This window comes from Gobio gobio (genome assembly GCF_949357685.1).
Source record: "Gobio gobio genome assembly, chromosome: 15".
NCBI lineage: Eukaryota > Metazoa > Chordata > Actinopteri > Cypriniformes > Gobionidae > Gobio > Gobio gobio.
The window spans coordinates 31,034,274-31,059,685 of NC_137108.1; the positions used below are offsets into that span (position 1 = coordinate 31,034,274).

Here is a 25,412-nt window from a genome sequence, read left to right on the forward strand (position 1 = left end):
TGTCTGTGTTTCCTGCACGTCTGGATCTCATCCGTACAGGTAGATCTACGTTTCCATCAACGACACTACGTTTACGGTTCACGCGTTCGCAGAAAACTGATCCACGCTTCAAGCTCCGCCGATAGACACACGCATCTAGTGTGCAAGCGAGGGATCTGGTGCTAGGTTACGATACAACGAAAGATGGTAAACGAACATGATCGAGTTGTGTTTTTTGGCTGAATTGTGTTTTAGCGATTGAATGAACGAGCACCTCCGTCTCACAGCTGACACACACACACCAACCAAGCACACTATGCTAGTTTTTGCACAGTTAGAAAAACAAAGATAAAGATTTTACGTTAAAGTTGTTACAAAAGGAACGGGGGGCGATTCTAAAGGCAGCTGCTCAAGCAGATAGTCAAAAAAAAAACATGAAAAGAAATAGGAAAAGCAAGAGAGAAAGAGTCATTTGAGAAGATAAATGGCAAATGCAACCATTCATACAAAACCAAAACGAAAGAGAAATAGATACAAAAAAAAATAAAGAGATTGACAGGCTTGTCTATGCAACATAAGCAGTTGTTATGCTGTTTTGACAGAGCAGTGCCGCTGAACTCTGATCAGGTCGACGGTAAGGCCTGTAAAAGTTGATCTGAGATCTGGACGGCCTCTCTGACCAGGGCCGAGGGATATCAGAGATGCGACCAAAAGCCCTTTCGCCTTGTACATCTCTTCAGACTCGTATACGTGAACACGTTTACACCTGGATTGGCAACTGTGTGTGTGAAAGATCTAGTGCGTGTGATCATATATGCATATTTTATATAAATATATACACACACCAGTAAATATGAGTGTGTCTGAGAGTGAGACAAGAGTGAGAGAGACAGGAAGAGAGAAAGAGACAGAGAGAAAGGCGCATGCATGTGTCTAAGTGCGGACTGAGATTGGCTGCTGAAAGCAGGTGCCACTAGGGGTGTGTTTATGTCGGTGTGTGTGTATGTGCGGGGTAGAGAGCAGCTCTCTCGCTCTCTCCTTCAGCGTTTATGTGACCCAGGTGTCCAGTCTCATGCGTTTCACATTGGCTGACTCCTGTTGCTCCGCTTGGGACGATTGCTCTCCGGAAGCTCGGAGGAGACCCAGGCTGGCCGAGTTGAAATCGGGAGGGCGCGGCTGCCCACCGTCGTCTCGGTCGCTTCCCTCATAAGAGCTGCCGTTACTGCTGATGCTGTCGACCGGAGAGCGGCCGGTGGGCTCCAAACGCACTGGATACTGGGTCACAGTTAGGCCACCCGCTGCCCCGGGGGTGGAACTAGGGGTGCTGCGATCCCGGTTAGGAGACACCGGCTCGGATTTGATGCTGACATTGGCGTTAGTGTTAACCGTCAGTGTAGCTCCATGAGGGATTGTTCCCACGGGCCTATGGTAGAAAGAGAAAGAAGAATCAACATCACTAAGAGGGGACACCTGATGTGTTACAAAAACATACATTTTAAATGTGAAAAACCCACAACTTTATCATGTTTTGCGCTACCTTTGTACAGCCACATTTTAGTATACAAAAAATGACAGTACAATAAAGCAGCTAAAAAATGCACAGAAGCCAGACACATTATCTCCGTCACCTTATTCCTGCTAGCCATGCAGTCACAACTCGATCAGCCTCCTTTCACACAACACAACATGCCACATACCCTCAACTGCAGTGAGTGTGTTTGCTTATGTACGTGTAATTAGGCAGCAGCCTAACGTATGTATTTACTAGGGCTGTCAAAAGATTAATCGCGATTAATCGCATCCAAAATAAAAGTTTGTGTTTACATAATATATGTGTGTGTACTTTGTTAATTATTATTTTTATATAAATACACACACAAGCATGTATATATTTAAGAAAAAAATATAATTTTTATATATAAAACATTTATATTTATATATATTATAGATTATATAAATGTATATACAGTATATACATGCAAATATTTCTTAAATATATACATGAATGTGTGTGTATTTATATATATAAATAATAATTAACATAGTACACACACATATATTATGTAAACACAAACTTTTATTTTGTATGCGATTAATCGCGATTAATCTTTTGACAGCCCTAGTATTTACAGAAGTGTATTATTTACGTTGGGATTACTCAAAGGTTTTCCAGAAGAGAAGGAAAGAAAATGGAAGAGCAGAGACCAAAAAGGAGAAAAATGGAAAAAAAAGAAAGGCAGAAGAAAAGAAAGCAAAGTACAATTTTTTTTTTAAATTAAACAGAAGAGGAAGATAAAAAAATCTATATATATATATAAAAAAAAAAAAAAAAAGCAAGTTAACAAAGAGAAAGAGGACAGCGAGAGGGTGAGTGGGTTGGGTGTTGTGGGCCTGTACAGGTTGATTGATGATGCTGCAGGTGCTGTTTCAGTATGTTCTAATGCAAAACAGAAAGAAAGGCCAACTCAGCAAATCACTGACAAAGACAAAGCCCAGCTTCCTACAGCCAAGCAGCCAGAGACTGATAGAGAGAGAAAACCAAAGAGAATAGCAGGAGAGTTAGCGCCATTAGCCGTAGAAAACGGCCACAAGACAGACAACAAACAGAGACTGACGGAGAGAGGAAAAGCCAGATACAGTACCAGCTGATCCCTTCCTCCCTGCCCAAGAGTAAGCTGCCCTGAGAGGTCACACTGCAGAGAAAGAGACAGGCACTCTAGCATCTGCAATCATCAACGTCATGTCACAAACACACACGTACATGTCAGCGTTTACTCATCTACAACACTTGAGAGACAGACAGGCAGGTGTCTAGGACAGGTAACATGGACTGTTTGTTCAGCAGGAGAAAGAAACCCAACTAAATGCGTACTTTCTAAGCCAGAAATAAATATCCCACCCTCATGCATAGCGGAAAGAGTAAGTCTTCACCCCAGTCCGGTCAGGAAAGGCCGGCACAAGGAAAATGATTTGATGACATGAGAACATAAGACAAGGTGGCGGAGCGGCGGAGAGCACTCACGGCTCCATTAGCATTTATATTAGAAGGAACAGGGAGTCAGGGCCACAGCAGGAAGTAATGACAGGTTTCTCAGGCATAACGAGAGAGAAATTCATTTGAAATTCACTGTATATTTGCAGAGAATGCAACAGCTGCTGCCAGGAGAGTGGGAAGTCCTGATAAAGTTCAAGTGATATAAGGACACAGCATTACTGATCAATAAAATCAACATGAAAATATTGTCTCAGTCCTGCTAAACCTAATACATACAGACTATTTGTATTAATATATTCTTGAGGACTATGAGAGAAGTTACAGTTAAATTCATAGAAAAATGGAGGTCAAATATTTTCATTGCGAAATGAACAATAACATTATATAATAAAGTAATGAATTAGCTAGGCTCCTTTACAGAATGTCTTATAAAGTGGTAAAAATGCAGTTAAAGTGTGATGGAATTAGTGTAATATTACAAATCATTTTTATTTGCTGGTTCTTAAAAATGAATTGCTAACTGTTATTACGTGATCAAAAAAAAAAAACATATTACAACTGATAACATTTCTAATCTAATTCCTATCGCTTGTACTATGGCCTGAATCAAAATGTAAATTAATTAACAATAAATGAACTGATGCTTTCATGTTTATTTGGGAATAATCCGCAGCTTTTTTTGTGTAAACAAATACCACCTGTAACCTACAATACCATTCACCATATTATTAGATAATTTCTTTACAATTCCGTTTGAAGCGGTCTATAAAAACAGATTCTTCACACTTATATTAGAAAAGAGTCTTATCTAGTAATATGGTGAAAAGCAGCAATTTCCATTTTATTTTTATGGCAGGGCTCAGTCAATTGTTTATAAAAAAACACAAATCAATTGGTATATACAGTACTGTGCAAAAGTCTTAGGCATGTTAGTATATTCACCCCCAAAAATAGTTTTAAGCCGGTTATTTATATCTTTTGCTGTAGTGTGTCAGTAGGAAATATCAGTTTACATTTCCAAACATTCATTTTGCCATTAATTGTAATAATCCAGTGAGATTTTTGCACAAGGAGTCTGACAACAGCCGGTATGCTCCACACGGAGATCTGATCTCACCATCATAGAGTCTGTCTGGGATTTTATTCATTAATTAACTTCTATCAATATTTGGTGTGACCACCCTTTGTATTTAAAACGGCTTCAAAAAGTGTCCAGGTACACTTGCACAGTTTTTCAGGAGACGTTGCCACAGTTCTTCTGGATTTAGTCTCATTTCTTTCGGTTTCTTCAAGTAAATCCCAGACAGATTCTATGATGGTGAGATCAGATCTCCGTGTGGATCATACCGGCTGTTGTCAGACTCTTTGTGCATACAAAAATCTTATTGGATTATTCCAATTAATGGCAAAAGGAATGTTTGGAAATGTAAAATGATATTTGCTACTGACACATTACAGCAAAATATATAAATAACGGGCTTAAAACCTTTTTTTTGTTGGTGAAAATACTTACCCAAGAATTTTGCACAATACTGTACCTTTATGCTCTTCAGCAGACACTTTGTTAACAAAGTGACCAAAAACAATGTGCACATATCATACTGGCATTTATCAGTAGGGGCAAAAAAAAAAGCTGGAAAAAAGCTGCCTCAAGTGCCAATATGTGAATATAACTGTATTGCTACTATAAATAAAATAAAACGTATAGAATGGACATATGATGTTTAATAATGTGCATTGCTGTTGATTAATGGTCAGTATAGTAATGGAAAAACTTTTTGAGCCTTGACCTGCTGTGTTAAACAGCCAGGTTTATGTAATATGTAGTACTTGAGGTGGTTCAGAGCAGCATATGCTGGCATGATGAACGTGTGGCCATGCAGCAGTTTACAAACGGACGGACGAATGAACCCCAGAGAGTCCTGACCCACTTGGGAGGACATGATGGAGATGTCTGTCCTACTTTTAAATCTCTACCTGCTCAGTTATCAGGGCACCGACGTGCTAGATTCCTGTGTAAATCTGTTTGTCGCGCACAGGACACTGGACAATAAATAATGAGCAAGAAAAAGATAAAAAAGACACATAAAGTTGGATTTAATGAAAGGAGACTCAGATGATGAAATGGTCATCTGTGAGACGACAAAAGCGCGAACATTCTTCAGCACGGCCCGAGACGGTAACCATGACAACTAGGCCGTGGCAGGTGACAGACAGGACAGCGGCGCATAATAGGCTGACACAGAGCACCCACAGAATATGACTGGCTAACACATAGAGCCAACGGTTTGACTGGCTGACAGAGTGCCCATAGGGCCCCATTCACCTGAGATTAGCAGCCAGACCAGAGATGCAGTGAGCCATCTCTCCGTTCTGTTTGTCTGAGCCCCACATGCTGTAAACAAATGAGAGAGAGCACACAAACACACACGGCAGGTTAGACCTGCTCCAGAAATCTGCAAATCTGTACTCAGCATTAACAGAAGCGAACAGTCACGCTAATGAGAGCGTAGCGCAGCGCTAACCCCGCTGTTAGCAGGCATTAAAGGCAGACGAGAACACCTCAATGTTCGCCCCCATAGGGAGCAATGGGGAGAAGAGAAAGAAGAAGAAAAACAAGAAAACGTCTGTGTGAGACCGAAAGACTTATTTAGGTCAATCTCCAAGGGAGAATTCGCAGGCTTTAGGTTGTGTGCTACCGATGACAGTTAGCCTTCTTGTTCATGTGATTGCTAATATGAGATCATGACCTCTGCTATACAGCTGAAGACAACTGGAAAAAAACAACTGGGCAAATTCACATCAAGGTAGATGTGTGTCGTGCTAATAATGCAGCGTACAGCTGCCCTTGACCTGAGCCTTAGGCTATTATGTGATGCATAAAGAGAAAATATGTAGCGCAGGCATTCAGCTGTTCTGTCCTGTACATTTAATTCACATCCTGAACATGAAACATCATATTCAGGCCGTCTAGATGCCCCTGTAAAACAGTTTTGAGGCATAGAGCGCTAGCGATGTTCTCTCCATAGCTGATAGAGCAGAGAGACTTGATTAAAGTGTTGCAGTTATATATGTAATAATTCACAACAGTTCACTGTGGACACGTGTCGAAATGTATGAGCTGACGACCTAGACAATAATGGCCAAAAGCTAGTTTGTGCTAATGTTAGCCTAACGCTAAAAATGGTAACACTTTACAATAAGGTTTAATTTGTGAATGCATTAGGTATCATGAACTGACAATGAAGATTTTTTTTTTACAGAATTTATCATCTACTAGATTAACGACAATTTAACTAATTTAATTTATACATCTTGTGATGTTGAAATGTATTAGTTCATGTAGAAATTAACATTAAATTAATAAATGCTGTAAACGTGCATTTTTCAGTCTCTTATGCTCACCAAGGCTGCCTTTATTTAATACAAAATACAGTAAAAACTAAATAATAAAATTATAAAAAGTAATATTGTGAAGTATTATTACAATTTAAAATAACTGCTTTCTATTTTAATATATTTTTTAATGTAATTTATTCCTGTGATGGCAAAGCTGAATTTTCAGCATCATTACTCCAGTCTTTTACTGTGACTTTTGATAAATTTAATGCCTTTTTGCTGACTAAAAGTATTAATTTCTTTAAAAAAAATCTTACTGAGCTTCAAAACTTCTGACCTGTAGAGTATTTTAATTTTTATTTCATGTTTTTTTCTGCATTAAATATGTTACCATATATATTTGATTGTAAAGTGTTGGCCACTAAACTTTATCTAGTTAGATGTGGCTAAAGTTGCACAAAGTAACATCAAGACAAATGTTTAATATCGAGGAGTTTTAGTTCAAGACTAGAGAGGCGTGTATCACTGAAACATCTCTCCACTGTAGACAGGAAGTAGATGTGGTGTATGTGGGCTTACACTATGGACATGTGGTTTATGAAGAACCTGGTGCATGTGCGAATAGGTACGATCAAGAGACAGAGTTTGTAAAAGGTATAAGACGTACACAAGATTACTGAGGGAGGCCAGAGTTAGCTGCTGTGGCTGTTGCTGCTGTTGTTGCTGCTGCTGCTGAGACTGTTGCTGGGATACGGATGGCTGCTGCTGTGGTTGCTGGGATACAGATGGCTGCTGCTGCTGTTGCCAAGTGGTCATGTTGCTTGGCAACAGTGCACCCGACGGCGTAAAGGCCTGGAGGGCTGTGAGATCTGCACTTGTTAGCTGGTACTCTGAATGAAAACAAAGAAGAACATTTAACGTATATTTATTTACTGAATTATATTAATGGCCTCTGATTCCTACAGTTATGATAATATAACATCTACGCATATTCAATTGTTTCTTTTTATATTCCAAATAAATTCCAGTGATAAAGCTAGCCTCGAAAGAGAGTTAAGTAATGGGCAATAACAGAGAATTAAGTTTGAAAGAATGAAAGAGAGCAAGTAAAAGAGATAAATGGACCATGGCCTCTGCAAGCATCTCTCTGGAGTTTTAACTAAAGCATGGTCGTGTTCATTTCTCTCAGATGTGTACAGGCCCAGAAAGTGACGAATGTCTTGGCTTCTCACTATGATGTCACTCTCACCTGTGTTGTAGGCGGTTGGCATGGAGAATGGAGTCAGGAGGCTCGGCGTTGCCACGGAAACCACTGGTGTGGTAAGAGGCTGGGTCACTTGAGAGGCGCCTAACCGCTGAGCGTTCTGGAAAGCCAGAGAGAGAGAAAAACAGAGAGAGATAGAGTCAAAAGTACACAGAGTTAACTTTCCGGGCAAGGAAAGAATGGACACCAAACCCCTCTAGATGACTTGTACATGTACACATATGAACACAATCTTCAAATTCCAGACACTTCTGAAGATGAAATATTTTAGCCATCTTAACCAGTCCATATAAACAACAACGTAAACTCCACAGCCTCAGACTCACTCTTAACATCTCTCTAGACTCTCATCTGAGTGCAAAACAGTAGCTGCGTTTACATGGACCCTAATAATCCGATTGTAATCAGACTAGTAGCACAGTCGGAATAAAAATAGTCACATGTAACCATGTCAATTAGAATGAATTAGCCAAATCCGACATGTAAACACTTGATCTGATTGAATGGGTGCGGGAATGGGCGTTCTTACTTCTTGATAAATATAAGCAGCACGGTACAACGGTTCCTGTGTTTGTTGTCTCCTAACTAGGACCTGAAATAGATAAATATTAAGTCTGCTCTTTAAAAGAGAAAATAAGCAATCTAGGAGAATACTAGGCTCAAATAGCAACAAACTGTATATTCGTTCAGTTTGCACATGTCAAAAAAATCTATATTGCTTGTGACAAGCTTGTGACATATAAACGCGCACATCAACCCGGTCACTTTATTTAGCGTTCATGTAAACACTATGTTCGGATTCATCAATCAACAATGAAACAAATGAAAAAAAAAAGGTGTCCATGTAAACGTAGCTACTGAGATAAATGTCCTAAAACTCTGAAGAGCTCAACAACAAGGATGGACAAGGGCCAGTCTGAAAGTGTTTCAGGTCAGTTGGCAGATCGGTCACATCTTTTGTATGATGTATTGAGCAGTGTTGTGCTCATTTAAATATGGCACCACGGAAATATTATATTCTGACAAACATTGATGAGGTTTTGCCTCATATGTGGTGGGGCTTTTGAAAATATTGGCTTGGAAATTACAAATTCACAGTACACACACACAAAAAAACCCTCATTGTTGAGCCCTTATCTGAATCATGCAGAAAAACAAAGAAAAAAAAAAAACACTTCACTACAAAACACACGAAAACAAAATGCAGAGTGTGTCTTCAGGGCAAACCAGCATCAAACATTCACATTTAATCCTGGTCTTAGTTCTACATGGGGATAAAGATAGAGGCCACTTTTACAGTCAACAGACTCCCATGATTCATGCACACACACAGATACAGATGCTGAGATGACTGAAACCCCCCTCCAAAACTCAGATGTACATGCACTACACTTAACGTGTCATTGGACAACAATCATTAGAGGAAAAGACATCAAGAAGTGAAAGAAGGTGGGAGAGACAGACAGACAAATTGATCTTTGGAGTGAGGGCTTCTGCTCTGCTGTGCTCCTAGTGTGTCTGACTCATGTGAGATCAACCCATGCATATGTGCATTTCGCCTTGAGTGTGTGTGCGCGCATTCATTTAAAACCGCACACAATAATCAGGCAGTCAGCCTGCAACTGAATAAACAGCACGCATTTAACTCCAATTCACTGACCGCCAATTAGATCATACATGAAAAACAGTGTATTCTTCAGTACAATAAATAACTGTTTAACCACAATCAATACAATTTGATAAGTGAAAAATGCAGTGTATAAAAAAGGGAAAGAAAATGACATGTTAAATACACAACATCCATAAATCATTCGTCAAACATTTGTTTGTGAAATGAAACCGTTCACAGCACAACAGTCAAAAGAATTGAGCTGTATTCACCTCACTCACCAACTCCAGCTCTTCATCTGTCTGCGAGGCCAGAAACAAATAGAAAGCAGAGATTACAACTCCAACACACACCAGCCCCGTTTAACACCTGGCTTCCATCTCGATATGAACACAACTGGCAGTGACCACTTCTGATCAGATTTAATGGAAAGGGTCTCAGACCTCATGACTGCATATATTACTCACTACATCAGCATGATACTGCATGCTGATAGCAAAAGAAGAAAAAACTAAACAATTGGGGGCACACTGTTAATCCCAAATATACTTCTCAAATGTTAAACTAATTGCAAATATTCACTAATAAAAAAACAAAAAAACATATTGATAATAATTTAAATAATCACTGCATGTTATACGCACACAACGTATACAGTAGTGGCCAAAAGCGATGTCCAGAGGGGACATTTGTTTTTAATGACCCTACAAGTTCAATTAAACCATCAAAATAAGATAACTTTTTTATTTATTTTTAAAATTTTAAATATGACTGAAGAACAAAACACTGAACTTGGTTATGGAATTTATCTGACAAAATTATTTGGCAAGAAAGGTTTTATTTTACTATTCAAAAAAATACATAGAAAAACAAAAAGCTCAAAAGGAAAAAAGCATACACGGACTACATCATAATCAGTTATTAATATTTAATTGGTTCTCTCTCTTGTTTTTGCAAGTGTTCATGATTTCTTTTTATGACAGCCTGGCCAAAAATCCGCTAAATGTGCGTTATCACAAATAAAACAATTGAATCCAAGCACAACTATGCAATATGCTTACACAAAATATTTCGTTACAAATTTTGAATTATATTTATACGGGTGAAAATGTCAATATTCCTAGGCTGGGCATTACTTTTGACCACTGTTGTGTGTGTGTGTGTGTGTGTGTATATATATATACTTTTTTTGGGGGGGGCCTTACACCTGTATTTAGTACTGCTCACTTGTAAACGGATCAATCCAGATGGATCGCAACACCAGGTGTAAACGAGGTCACGCATACACACACACACATACTGAGAGCAGACGGACAGACGTGAATGAATCAGCTCAGTGTATCTGACAGCTTTACTTCCCCCTTCATGGTCCTCGTGAGAGATTCCTGTGTAGAATCACATTGATAGCCTAGACCTGTTCCCGTCTCTACACAGAACAGCTTTGAGACTTGATGTTGTGTGACCATCAAGTCTCCTGTAGAGCAATGTGGGAGTGCTCACCAGCTGCATGAGGCCCTTGCTGCTCTGAGAGGTGATGACCCGAAGGTCCGGTTTGCGACTGTTCACCATCTGAGTGCTGGATGGAGGGGGAGATTTAGCCTGGACTCCTTTCCCCATGCTGTTGCCGTTGGAGACTGAGAGGAGTCCTGGGGAGGCCCTGGCACTGACGTAACCATTGGCTACAGAAAGAGAAAGAAAATGAGGAGAAGACAGAGAGATGTCAACAGAGAGATTTACAAATAAAGACCTTGGTTGCTTTCTTTCTCATCAACCCTAAGAAACACATTTCATGAAAACAAAATTAAGATATACGACTGTGGTCATATTTTCTCTCATTTGTATTGATGAGAAAAACACAATAATTACCCACTAGGGAAAATAATCCTATTAGGGTCTCCCTCAACACGGCAGATGTGTTTTCTAACACTTTGTGCTGCAAACTAAATCCTCTGGTTTTTTGGGGATTACAACTCTATTATGTTGTAATTGGAGGATTAATAGTGACTGGTTTTTAGGTTGGAGAACCGCATTCCTTTAAGGGAGGAAACGCACGCACAAGCAGACGCACACAGGGAAGGAATCGGAGGGATCTAACTGACACTAGTTTATCCTGTTCCTCGACTTTATTCCAAGCTTTGTTATTGAAATATTTTCATTCTCTATTTTGTTTATGACATTGTAGCACTTGTAATGTTTGATCTAATGTGACTCAAGGGCAGTGTTTTCACAGGATGGCAAAATATGTGTGTGATCTGTGTTTTAGAGCATGGCCGAGAGAGAGAGAGAGAGAGAGAGAGAGAGAGAGAGAGAGAGAGAGAGAGAGAGAGAGAGAGAGAGAGATAGAGAGAGAGAGAGAGAGACTGGGGATTTTCCCAATGCTTTCCCACATTCTGGAACCAAATAACATTATTCTCCCAGCACAACGTGAACGTCACTCACTAGTGCTATGGCAACCCACTGATGTCTCAGCTGAACAGAAATATCCCAAATATTTATATTACAAATATTTTTAGCAAAGCTATTTTAACTTGCTGCTGTAGGGGAGACAGGGTTGGTTGGCGACAAGATTTTGATGGCACAGGGTACATTTCTGTAGCCTGGATGCCAGCCGAATTTAGCCCCGCCCACAAAAATGTTTGCTCGGGCAATTCGGTCTGGACTCGCTCCATAGAGGAGTAATTATGCCCGAACAGAAACTGTTCGGACCAATGAAATTGTCAGGGCGGGCTTTAGACGAGGATGGACAGATGATCAACAGTAACGTAATCATCCACGTCATCGAAGGCTCTTGGGTTCAATTTGCTCTTATCCTAAACGGAGAACTTGTTCGTATATGCATTCACCTTCACTATTTCTCTCAGAAACGATGATCGTGTTGGTAAGTACTCTGTGAATCCTTAAATTCTTTTATTACTGGCAAAGATCGTTTACACTCATCTTTTTCTTGTAACGTTACTTAATCCAGCGTGCGCGCAGACAGGGTTGCCAAGTGTTTTTGCAATGTCGCGCACAATTGCTACTCAAAACTATAGCCCAAAACAATAACTTTCCGGGGGGTTCTCCGGAAAAAAATGGCATTTGGTTGGCAAAATATGTTATTTTGGCAAGGTTGCCTGCTAAAATTCGCATTCCTGGGTTTATATAATCACATAATTGGGGTCGCTTCAACCCGCGGACATGGAGAAAAACACGGACTTGGCAACACAGTGCAGTTGAGTTCTGTTGACATTTGACAACTAACGTTACGCGTCGCTCCGTTGCTCTGATTGGTTGTGGGTCTATCCAATTGAGGTCTTTCCTGGCTCGGTTGAAACACGCCCCATAATCAAAGCTCAATGGATCGGTACCAGACTCATATTCTGACTAGAATTGAGTATGGCCACGCCAGGCTAACATTTCTGAGTCATAATAGGGTGCTGTTACGATGTAACATATGAATGTTAACCTGAACAAAAAAAAATTATTAAATTATTTACATTTGAGAAAATATGAAAATACATGAAATAGGTTAATCAAATGAAAAATAAATTTATATTTAGATATAAGTCTGTGATAAATTAGAGTTCTGACAAACTTTATTTATGAAAATATTTATATTATATTTATTTATAAATAGTGAAATCAGAATCTTTTCATCTTTTTTCAAGTTAGGCAGAAGAACAAATATATATATATTTAGATAGATAGATAGATAGATAGATAGATAGATAGATAGATAGATAGATAGATAGATAGATAGATAGATAGATAGATAGATAGATAGATAGATAGATAGATAGATAGATAGATAGATAGATAGATAGATGCTTCTAAAATGTGCTGTGTGCTTATGCTTCAAAAACTAAACTGAATACACTCAATTTTAAAAAAAGTTATTCAAAAGTAGATGTCCTCAGTTTCTGAAAGATTTAAGAGCTTCAGACTAGAGAGGCTTTTGCAGTTTGATATTTTATCCTATCTGAGCTCTGGTTACAGGGCAACAACAACTGCGTTTTGCTCTGCTAGACGTGTGTGTGTGTGTGTGTGTGTGTGTGTGTGAACAACAACCGCGTCAGCAGCTCTGAATGGAAAGAGATTGCAAAGGGAGCTGCAATTCCTTGGCAGCAGAGAAGAGACGTGCTCAGCTGTTCTCTGCCCCAGGAAACACAGCTTTAAGTTCAGTCTGGTTTTTAGTGGGGGGCTGAGACAGAAACATGTGTATAAACACACTTGTTTATGCTCTATGAACTTGGGTCAGAGATTATGCTGGTAAATATAGTGGATATCAGTGTGTGTATGCGTGTGCAGTTTGTGTTAGTAAATAAGTGTGTTGGTTGTAAGTCCTAGCCTCTATTAATCTCCACTTCAAAGGTCTGACTGCCTTTTTCTTTTTGTCTCTGTCCATGTCTCTCCCGCTCTCTGTCCCTCTCTCTCATGGGAATGGTAGGAATGCTACATGACGTCAATGCTGACATTCCCAGAGCAACAGCTGAGAATGGAGGGAAGGGAGGGGAAACGGACCGAGAGATAGAGAATGAGAGTGGTAATGGACAAGGAATATGGTATTGTAAGAGCTGAGAAAGTTTCTTGGAGAAAAAAAGAAATGGAAGATTATGTCAAAATTATGAATTTAACCGCATTTCATGCTTGGTTAAATTTAGGTTTACGTTTAAAAGTTGGGATCAAACTAAAAACAAACAAATGTTGCATGGGACACCAAATGTGCCTTTTTCATGGAATGTGCCAAAGAATACACACACAACCTCCAAGAAACCATGGGAGTTTTTTTCTTCTTCAGTGACTCCACAAAGGCCTTCAGCCTCTTTACTGATTAAATGTTCACATTTTAAATGCCCACTTAAAATGTCCATGAGACTCATGTGCTCTTTGAAGATCAGAGGCAGGAGAACCAACAGCTGTCAGGGACTGTCAAGATTGGCTGGGAGGAGAGAAGGGAGTGTGACAGAGGGGGAGGGGAAGGGACAGAGCGTGCTGGTTTAAGCTGGGTATTCAGACTGTCATGTGTGAGATATGAAGAACAGCTGAGAGGGAAAGAGGATGGAAAGACAAGTATGCAGGAGCACAGACAGAGAAAAGAAGAGAGAAAAAAAGCAAACGACAACAAAGGGAAATTGAAAGGTGGAGTAGGAAAATTGACATGCATGGTGTTGACCCATAACATTTATGCAACTCGTGCCCCATGGTCCCATGAGGGTGTTTACAGGCATGCTTGGAGAGCAGAGTGTGAGCTTCAGCTGTCACGAGAGAACAGGTGTGTGAGTGTACGGTGGATGTCCGATAGTCTCTCTGATCACTCGCTTTCAGATTTTTGTGTCCGGACAACCTTCATGGAGCTGCTGTCATTCTTATAATCACAGTCAGATCAGATCATATCTTATCGGATGAGATTGAAAACCCTCGCTCCACTCTGCAGGTCTTAAGCGTGCCCTTCGATTTTAAGCAGTTTGACTCAAACTGATGCATTATTCAGGTGAAAATGAAGAGGTTTTATTAGGGCCGTCTGGCTGGTAGGAGGGAAGACTTACCCACAGGGCTTGGGCATGCTCCGTTTGAATTGTTGAGGTCACCTCCCAGAAGGGCACCTGGAAAAAAGACAGAATAGCTTACAGGAAGGCTGAAATCTACAGACTCTTTGTATTTTGGACCAAATGTAAGGAAATACATTGAACCCCTAACTTTTGAATGTTATAGTGTATGTATATATATATATAGTACATGCTATTATACAATTTCCCATGTGCACTTTTAAACACCATCTCATGTATGTTGCACCATTAAAAACTTCTATTCCATTCTAAAATGATTCGATAAAGCATTTTTCTTTCAAAGCTTTTCCTAAGTGATTACTTGTTATGTGAGTCAGTAATGCTTTGAACTTTTAATGATGCATCAGGACACATTAGTGTTTACTCTACAAATGCAATATGTGTTCCTGACAACCTCCAAAGGTGATTTGAGTGATGCACTGAACCTCATTTACAACTGTATCTCTCGAGATGTTGATATCAGGTTTAAAACGGCTTTTATCTGAAACTACAACTCAGCTGATACTGAAATTCTGAACAGAAAACTGCATGCCGTAGGGAGGCATAAATATTAAAAGTCTGGACAAAACAATGTTTTATAATTATTTTCATGTTATGGCTGATAACCGATAAATGGCATTAAAATTCTGTGGTAAAGCTACAATAAGGTTTCATTTGTTAATGTTGGTTAATGCCTTAAATAATATACAGCTCAGGTCCATTAAAGGGGTCATGAATTGAGAAATAAAATGTTCTCTTTTGAGATAAGATCTTTTGACATATAAGTGGTTATTGTACTATATAAAATATCCTGTAAGAACTCAAAACTTCCTTGTTAGCTACATTTTTTTTTTACTGAAACCAGGGTGCCAAAACGACTCGTTTTGGATTTTGTCTCAGTATGACATCATAGTGCGACAAAAGGCCACCTCTGTAGAAGAAAATAAACACCTACTTCTAAATCAATGTCTCTTTAGCCCCGGCCACTAATTCAAGCATGTCATGTAGTAGTAAATACGAGAGACACAAACACAGGATCACTTCAGCAACAAACGATAAGTGCCAAATTGTAAAAAAAAAACAATCACTATAGTATCAGTAATCAGTAATGTGTCACTATTGCTTTGTCTGTTACAGATCGTTTGACAGTCAAACTGTGAATAGTTGTGATTTGTTGTTCTTTCCTTAAGATATTTTTCAACATCGGAAGTTTTTTCCACATGTGTGATGGCGGGGACACTGAAAATTATTTTAATATGCAAAACTGTTACCTAATCATAGCTGTTGCCATTTACTTCCAAGTCTTGAATGAGGCATTTCTATCAAAATGGAGTGTTTGAAAGAGAAGGTAAAAACAAGGATAGAAAATAGCCTATTTTTCATTTTAGTTCATGTTAATTAATATAGTTAAGTAATGTTAGCAAATAGAACCTCATTATAAAGTGTTATCAATTCTATACTATTTTGTCTAATTAAGTAAAAAAAAATTGTCAATTTAGGAAACAATTTTATAAAGTACAGTATGAAAAATGGATATGTATTTTTAGATTTGCTAAATATTACATTTAATAGTGTTATTCAATCATTAGAGTTTTTAAAGATTAAATTTAAGTAAGCATTAAATAATGGCAAAGGAAAACTAAATGTAAATGAATGTGAAAGTGAAAGCGACATGGCAAGGTCAAGTATGGTGACGCATACTTAGAATTTATCCTCGCAATTAAACCCATCCAAGTGCACACACATTAGGAGTAGTGAGTAGTGAACATACTATTGTATTATAGTATAGAACACACGATTGGTGTTTAGGTGCCGGTATTGAGGATCAAACCTGTGACCTTCGGGTTACCAGTCTGACACTCTAACCATTAGGCCACTAAAACGATATCAGAGCACAGTAAATGGTTGATTGACAGCCACTTTTAAGCATAAATCAGTGGTGTGTCTGAGAAACAGCTGCTCAGGGTAATCCGACACCCACAGGGCAACATGATAAGCGCATGTACACAACATGAGTTACTATTTCCTCCTTCCTGCTTTGCTTACAGGTACCCAGCACCATTGATCTGCTCAGGATTTTACCTGCGCTTGCAGGTCTCTGTGGCAGGCCTGGAGACACCGTGTTCCTTTGGAGCTGCGGTTGCTGTGGCGACAGCAGGCGCGGGTCTGTGAGAGTGGAGGTGACGAAGGAAGTGGTGACGAGGCTGCTGGGATTGCTGAATGGCAGAGGGCTCTGATTGGACACCGGCACTGTGACTGGCATGGAGAAAGTGGGTGGTGGCACTGTGGACTGAGAAAGCACAGATAGAGAGGGAAACCGTTAGCGGCTTTACTTCGCACACCTGCATGTGCATCAAGACAACACACAAAATGACACACACCAGTTTTAATAGCATGCAGTGACGTGTGCAAACATCTCCAAAGCAGAGCACGTGAAGCTACGAGGTGCAGAGTTAATTTTGTAAGACTTAAAAACTGTGTGAATGATCCAGACTGGAAATGAAAGGAACAGGAACAATCTGAGAGGCTTCGCTCCACTTCCATCTAGATTTCACTGAATCATCCAGTGTTTATAGTTGCTGTATATTTTAACACCATCCGCTTGTTACATCGTGACGTGAGGAGTATTTTTTCCGGGTCCAAGCCTCTACTCATTTCAGTTGAGAATACCATTTCAACAGCTGTTTATGAGCACATTTTTTTCATAACACACATTTAGCTAAGCTTTTAAAAACTCATTGTGTACAATACAGTCTCCAGGCATCCCAGACACTGATTAAGTTTTTATGAATCGTTAAAATACTACAGTCTGGCCATCTGAGATTTCGTTATGGAGATATTAGCACCATTTCTTGTTTGCTCCTGGCATCTGATAGAGCATTTGGATCTGAAAACCACAATTTTGTTTTTGTACCCCAGCATTATACTCAGTTTTAGCCTGCAACAGTTGTCCTTAAACTGATAATATGGCTCTGGGGTTTCAAACAAGGGGTATGTGGCCATGACAACTCCTGAGTCAGCCGATCTTCGCTCTCGTGCTTTCTGAAGCGCAATTAGCCAGCTTCGGCAATCAGCGTGGACTCAAACTGTCCAGATGCTCTGATGGAGACCCATTTTCCCATGATCCTCAGCAAAACCAGGGCCTCTAAAATTAGAATGTGGGCCACACTAGGCCTCCTGTGTTCTGAGTGGGACCCAGTTTGATAGTTAGTATGGCTGTTCCTCTGTCCTTCTCCCTTTCTCCTGTAGCCTCTCTGTCTGAGCGTCAAAAATGTAGTTTGAAATAGGCAGATTATAGTCCCTAAGAGTGAGAGCGGGGTTTTGACCTCTGTATGTGGCTGTTAACAATAAACGGCAAGGTATTACAGTTCTGTGGTAACACTTAAGGAATTAAGAAATGACTCCTAATGAGAAGTCCAAAGCAGTGACTCCAAAGCTATTTTAAAGGAATATTCCAGGGGAAATACATTCGAGCAACAATTCTAAAGGGAGTAGCCTGTGGACGAAACAGCAACTAAGTTCCAGCACTGCACGCAGGCCAGGCAGAGTGAAGGAGGGCAGGGCAGAAGAGAGAGGAGGGACATTAGTGTGGGACGAGCAGCTGGTTTTAAAATATGGAGCACCTAACACACCTCATCTGAATATATACATGTACACCAGGAATAGAAAGAAAAAAAACTAGTGTGCGAGTCTCCACTTTCTCAGCCAGAAAGTGCAATCTTACACATCTGAATGTGCCTTCAACAACTGAAGATAAATACAACAGACTGAAGATAATATCGGTCTAGACACACAGACAAGCGATAGACAACTGTGATTGGAATGACACTTGGTACTGAAAAAGAGTCTGTGTGACATCGAGAAAGAGCGTGACCAGTGAAGTGAGAAAGACTGACTGGTTTGGGAAACAAGTTGGCAATTATATTAACATGAAGTCCCTTTGGATTGGAGCTTACAGCAGATCAGTGCACATGAGGAATTATCTTTCAGCAGCAAATTACTCAGTAGATTTAAATGGGGTCTTATAATACAACCAAATTCGATCAAATATTTTAGGCTGCGTTTACACTCGCACAAAAATAAAACATTTTACTCACATCTGACAGATCGGAATTTGCTGCACACGTGTAAACACAATCATCCGCACGAGATCTGAGGCCCTTCCATTTGTGGTTTATACATGCAGGTAATTCACATTCACAATCTTTCTCTCTCATTAATTCATTCGAATTCATTCAAATGAATGTAATCTTATCTACTTTATTTCTCTTCAGAGTTCTAGATCTAACCAAAATGACCATTATTTATTTATCTATATCCGTTCAGTCTGATTTTGCACTGCAAACATCCATGACAGCTTCTAACTTATGCATGCTGGCAAATAATCATGGCCACCCGACATGAGTTATATAAATCATTTTAATATGCCTATTCAAAACCCAAGTGTCTACCATGTCTATAAAGACAGAAATTATTATTAAATTAAATATCCAATATCAACTGATAAACACTACCATCCAAAAGTTTGGGGTCGGTAAAAAGGTTCATGTTTGTAAAATAAAGTTTCTTATGCTCTCTAAGGCTGCATTTATTTGATAAAAAAATACGTTAAAACAGTAATATTGTTAAATATTATTACAATTTACAATAAATGTTTTCTATTATTTCTATTTGTATTCCTGTAATGGAAAATCTGCATTTTCAGCATCATTACTCCAGTCTTCAGTGTCACATGATCCCAATCTGCTGATTTGGTGATCAAGCTAAATTTCTTATTTCTATCAGTGTTGAAAACAGTTGTGCTGTGGAACCATGATGCATTTTTTCATGACTCTTTGATGAATAAAACATTCAAAAGTTGAAACAAAAAGCTTTTTTTAACATTATAAATGTTTTACTGTCACTATTGATCAATTGGATGCACCCTTTCTAAATGAAATGATTAATAACAAAAAATATCCTGCTGACCCCAAACTTTTGAATGGAAGTGTATATCTAGTATAGACCAATACAAAATAAAAATCACTTGTATAGCACTGATGTTGAAATATACTTGTTTTGCTCCAAGTGGATATTAAAAACATTACCAGAATAAAAAGCTAATTTAAAAGAATACATTTTTACTGAATTTTTCTAAATTTCCTCCTCACAATCCAGCTTTATCCACTGAGGTTGCCAGACAGTTAGTGTCAGACAGTTAGTGCTGAATATCTAAAAACTCATTACAAACCGATCATTTTCCGGCCTGTTAAGTAGAGCTGGTAGTACACATGCTGCTGGGTGTCCCCAGCAAGAGGGATTAAGGTTTTAGCTTTGCTTCCTCAGGCACTCATGCTGGGATTATGTGGCAGAGAAAGAGAGAGGTGCTGGATGACTCTCTTTGTGCTCTGGCCCGTGAATGGTGCACTGGGCGGAGAGCAGGATGGGTGCAAGAGAGAGGAAAACTGCACCTTTGTCAGGTGACAAAACACTTTTCGGAAGCTCCTACCAAATAATTAGCATTAAAGAGGAAAGAGAACACTAGTTACTACACTAATTAGTCTTTGCTGCCCACATCATGTTGAATCACGTTCACCATGTAAATTATATCAAACTCGCACCCACGATATATTGAGATAGCGAGCAGCATGTTCTTGTTCTAGTTTCTGTACCTGCTGAGAAGAGATTCCTCATGCATGGCTCATGCATAAAACATTTTTGACAGTGACTTAATGAAAATTATCTTCACTGACGCCTTAAACGGGACCCAGATGAGTCAGAAGTCTATTCCTGGCAAATGCGATACAAGCATCAGTCATCGCAGAAAACACAAAACAACAGCACACAGAATCAAGAGAACTATAAATCACAAGCGCATTTGAAATAGTGGATTGTGAGGATCAAAGGGATGCGGCCCACACTCGCCCTCTCGCCCCCGACTGCCCTCTCCTTGCCCAAGCACACACATTCAGAGGGGATTGAGGGGTGGTAGGAGGGGAATGGGGTGAGAGATGGTTGCTAGGTGCTCTGTGAGTTGGTTGCCGGGCCGACAGCAGGCTGTGTGAGTTGGTTGCCGGGCCTAAAGCAGGCCTCTTCACACGGGTACTCACTGAAAGCCTATAGCTCTGCATCATTTTATCAAACTCCTCGTCTATCTTTTTGTACTTCTCCTCTGTGCGAGGCGTGAGGGAGAACGGCTCCTCGGGGTCCGGGCTCTCCGAATCCCGGTGCTCTTTCTTGTTCAGAGCCTTCGTTTCGTTTCATTTCCGACCGAGGACAGGAGAGAGACAGGGGGAAGAAAGAGAAGGAGGGAGGTTAGAACGACAAGGTAAAGAGGAATACTCACTCCGTAGCGTTTGAAGAGGATGTCCAGATCGTCGCTTCTGCGTAATTTGTCCTCCTGTAATGGACTTTGGTCAATCGAATCGTCCCCGTCTGGCTCTGGACTGTTGCAACCGTTAAAGCCTTTCTTTCTCAACGTCTTAAAGCATTCGGAGTGGGAGAAGAAAGGGAGAGGAGCACATTTCACACTTAGAAAAAACAAATGTCAATCAGAGAGAAGCAGCAGTCATTTATTAAACCAACAGAGTAACATGTGACACATAAGCCAAGAAAACTGGACATCGGCAAATTGTTTCATGAGAGTGTGAAGAGGATAAATTCCATTTTACACCATGAAACTGCATAGCCCATTGAAAACTGTAGGCTGGAAATAAGTTAGATGAGGCTGAAAAAGAGAGAAACTCAGTTTGTCGGTTTCAGCCTGAAAACAGCTTGAGTCTTCTTTTTTTTGAGAAGATTTTCCAAACAAGATTTTCTCTAAGTAGCTTTGATGGGGGTATCAAGGCTGAATAGAAAACAGTTTTCAGCACTGCTTTCGTCCTACTCATAGAGGTCACAGTGACATAAGAGATATAGCATCAAATAAACTGACTCGGTGTAACACCGTTAATTACCAATTAACACTTATCCTACAATTATGTATTATATATATTTTATATACACTATTTTATATATATTTACCACTGTTCTGTTTGTTATGCTTTTGAAAGAAGTCAATTATGCTAAAATACAATTAAAACAGTACTATTGTAAAATATTTTTATGTAATTTATTCCTGTGACGCAAAGCTGGATTTTCAGCATCATTACTCCAGTCTTCAGTGTCAAATGATCCTTCAGGAAATCATTCTAATATGCAGATTTGGCGCTCAAGAAAAATTAAATATGATTATCAATGTTACGAACAGTTGTGCTGCTTAATATTTTTTGTTGAAACTATGATTATTTGCTAAATAGAAAGCTCAAAAGAACAGAATTTATTTTGAAATGATTTAAAGTAATAAATTAAATTCTACTAAATACTGACCCCAAACTTTTGAAATGTAGTGTACATAATATAATTTATTATATTATATTATATTATATTATCCTAGTAAATTAATTAAAATGAACTAAAACGCCAGTGGTAAAAACTAGGGTTTATGCATTTGCAAAGGTGTTCTGAGTGGATTTTAGTAAATTCTAAAAAAAACCATCTAAGTATAATCACTTACAAGTTACAAACACACCTCCCCTCAAAACGCTGCACAATTTAAGGCTTTTTGAGGCCACAAATTGAGCACTGAAATTAAAATGTTTAGGAATTTTGGCTTGTTGAAATCCCTTACCCCAAGTATAAGCAATAGCGATAGCCTTAGCAAGTGCTGCTAATAATATATAGATTTCGGTGATGATTTGATGAAAAATGGGAAAAAAAATCATCCCAAGACATTGAATAGCTTTATCGTTCATAACATAACACTCTCTCTCGCACATACACACACACACACACACACACACACACACACACACACACACACACACACACACACACACACACACACACACACACACACACACACAGTGAGGCGTGGGTCAGCTGATCAGCTTGTCTCTGAGTCGGCTCCATCTGTTCACCTGTCCCTGTATTTCTCTGCCTGCTGTCTCTCCTTTATGGGGCGGGGTGCTTGTTTGTGTTGCCAAGGGAAGATTCCCCTGCAGAGCTTCGCTGCCTCTGACTGGCTAACCTCGTTCAGTAGTGCCCCTCCCCCCTGCAACTGCCTTCCTTCCCTCCCCCCGTACGGTCCCTCTCTCGAGCTTCCCCTTCCTGTCTTTACATTATTTCATCTGTGTTACCCCTCGACCTTCACTTTCTTTCTTCTTTCATCTCATTTCACTCGTTTCTGATGACTCGTTTACACCCTATCTTTGTGTCTCTCTCTAATCCAATAATGCTCTCATTCTTCCACGACTTATCGAGCTGACTCATTCCTGTCCGCTATTCCCCTCCTCTCTCATCCCATATTGTCTTTTCAAACTCCCACTTCCTATGTGGGATGTTAGCAAACATTTGAGAGGGACCACAGTAACTGTTCAAGAATCTGCAATTGAAAAACATATTTATCTGAAAATGTACGGCCCTACACTCATAAAAAACCTTTATCATCCATGGAAACTTTTCAATGCACAAAAGGTTATTTATATTAAATTATTAAAATGTTCTTCACAATAAGAAAAAAAAATGGTTCTTTTTAAGAACTTTTTTTCATTGAAAGGTTCTTATGGGAATGAAAAATGTTTCTTCTATGGCATCACAGCAAAAAGACCCTTTATTTTATTATTTGAGTGTATAATGTATACATGACCCTCTCGAGTGTACGGAAGTGCACGTTGATGTCCAACACAGGCAGACTGTAATGTCACCTTCCATTTGCAGTGTGTAAAGCAGAGAAGGCTCTCCCCCCTGGCCGCCCCCCCGGACATCCCTTGAGAACGCGCTTAAAGCTTTGGCTTCGGCGCAGCCTGCCGGCTTACACACACGATAGCGTCCAGATACACCCATCTGACAGATTAGCGGCCCCTCTGAACCTCCACTCCTCCTCCTCATCCCTTCATCCCCATTCCTCCTTTAAAGGCAGCGTGTCTGCCATTATCAGCCGAGTCTGACTATAACTCATACATGAGGCTAATGGAATCATTTTAGCAGCTGATCTTGGCTGATAACCCATGGCTCAGCCCACTGTGGAGGCGGATCTGAGAGAATAAGACTACATCATCTCAATATCGAAAAGGGCTTAGCTGATGTCCAGCACACACACATTTCTCATCTCTTACAGACAGAGGTTAAAAGTTCACAGTCATTTCATCTCAACCATTTAACGGCAATGGTCACACTTGAAAGGAGCTGCTGATATCAGGGATGTCAAAAGTGCCGGTACTTCAGTATCAAGTCGATACTTAAGTTAAATTTCAGTTCTTTCTTTAGTATTTGTACCATAGACTACTCAATTCAATACTTAAAAGCTGTCTGGTCATAGGTGGGTTACTTCTGAATGCTCATAAATGAGCCTTTCTTGGTCAAAATGACGGCTTGGCATGACATCAATGTAAACACAGGAGATTTTTCTTAGCTGAAATGTTAACAGACGGGACAAAAAAAATATCTTTGCAGGGTAAATAAAAGCCTAATAAACCTGCCATTGTCTAAAAGAGAACACAACTCATTGTGCTTACTTTGTTTGTATTACTGATTACTTGAATAATTACTTCACTTTAAAACTAGAATTAATTAAAACTTTTGAAATGCACTTAATTGACGAATGGTAAAGCATTCATTTGCTTCATTTACTACATTTCATTGTTTTTATTTAATTTGTTAATAGTTATAACAATATTCAACTTTAATTGAAAATAAAGCACTGTTTAATAGCCAATTAGTTTTTTGCTGTGAGCACAAAATTACTATTGAGAATTGTAAAATTTGCCCTGGTATTATTGTGACAAAACTAGCCAATATTATTACTTTTTCCATGTGTCAATCAACACTCATCAGAGATGCTAGGCCTTCTGTAACACAGATCAGGCACTACAAAACACAGTAAAATGATTCCCCCTGACCTGTTTGAATCTTCATTTGGAGCTTTTATTAGGAAGATATGTGCTAGTAGTTCATTTGATTAATTGTATTGTATATTATGTAAGCGATTACAATTTATATCGATTGGCAGCCCTGGTTTCTATATAAATGCTCTGCTGAACAGCAATAGAAATCTAGGAAATTATTGCTTAAACACAACATGAAACAAAATGTGCAAGGCACTAAAGAAAAAAAGTTCACCAAAAAATGTAAACTATGTCATTACTTACAATCTCAAATCTGTATGTACAATCGCTTCAAATCTGTATGCGTTTAATTTTTCATGGTACATAGGAGAAATTTTGAATAGGTACAGCTCTTTTCATAAGTAAGTCTGGACCCTTGTATGTCAAGCTACAATAAGGAAAAAAGTAAACTCAGTAATGTGCACTAATGTGACACTGATATTAACTGAAAATCTGTCACCTCCTAAATCTCATTCTCTTTTCTGCATCTCAAATGTATTCATAGGACTTCCAAATAGTCATGGACTACTTTAATAGTGCTTTCTAGATGCTTTTTTGGGGGTTTGCCAAACATGATCACAATGGACTGTCATTTTTCTGAAAAGAGCTGCATGAAGATTCTTCAAAAATTCTTATGTGCCAGAAAGAAATGTCATATAGGTTTAGAACAACATCAGGTAGAGTAAATGATAACAAGTTTCATTTTTGAGTGAACTGTCCATTTAAATGTCCACAATTGATGCATTTCCAAGTAAAACTGAATATTCAGTAGGACGGGCTTGATTTTATCTAGTGGGAT

At 39.2% G+C, this 25,412-nt stretch overlaps 1 protein-coding gene across 20 annotated transcripts in view; it reads right to left on the bottom strand.

The window, feature by feature from the left end:
• Positions 1-302: 302 nt before the first annotated feature.
• mef2d (myocyte enhancer factor 2d) overlaps positions 303-25,412 on the bottom strand; it is a 63,342-nt gene continuing 38,232 nt past the window's right edge. For 2 of the 20 annotated variants that reach the window (XM_079837643.1, XM_079837654.1), the window contains exons 4-14: positions 20,801-20,938; positions 16,794-17,001; positions 14,712-14,768; positions 10,687-10,865; positions 9,459-9,488; positions 8,107-8,169; positions 7,563-7,677; positions 6,981-7,203; positions 5,301-5,369; positions 2,622-2,672; positions 303-1,402 (exon numbers count right to left, since the gene is read on the bottom strand). In XM_079837643.1, the coding sequence (XP_079693769.1) occupies positions 1,027-1,402; positions 2,622-2,672; positions 5,301-5,369; positions 6,981-7,203; positions 7,563-7,677; positions 8,107-8,169; positions 9,459-9,488; positions 10,687-10,865; positions 14,712-14,768; positions 16,794-17,001; positions 20,801-20,938 (1,509 nt within the window). In that variant the 3' untranslated portion in view covers positions 303-1,026. Of the gene's footprint in view, positions 1,403-2,621; positions 2,673-5,300; positions 5,370-6,980; positions 7,204-7,562; positions 7,686-8,106; positions 8,170-9,457; positions 9,489-10,686; positions 10,866-14,711; positions 14,769-16,793; positions 17,002-20,800; positions 20,939-21,036; positions 21,172-25,412 lie in introns of all 20 variants that reach the window. The other 18 variants (XM_079837658.1, XM_079837659.1, XM_079837645.1 and 15 more) reach the window with 13 other exon arrangements.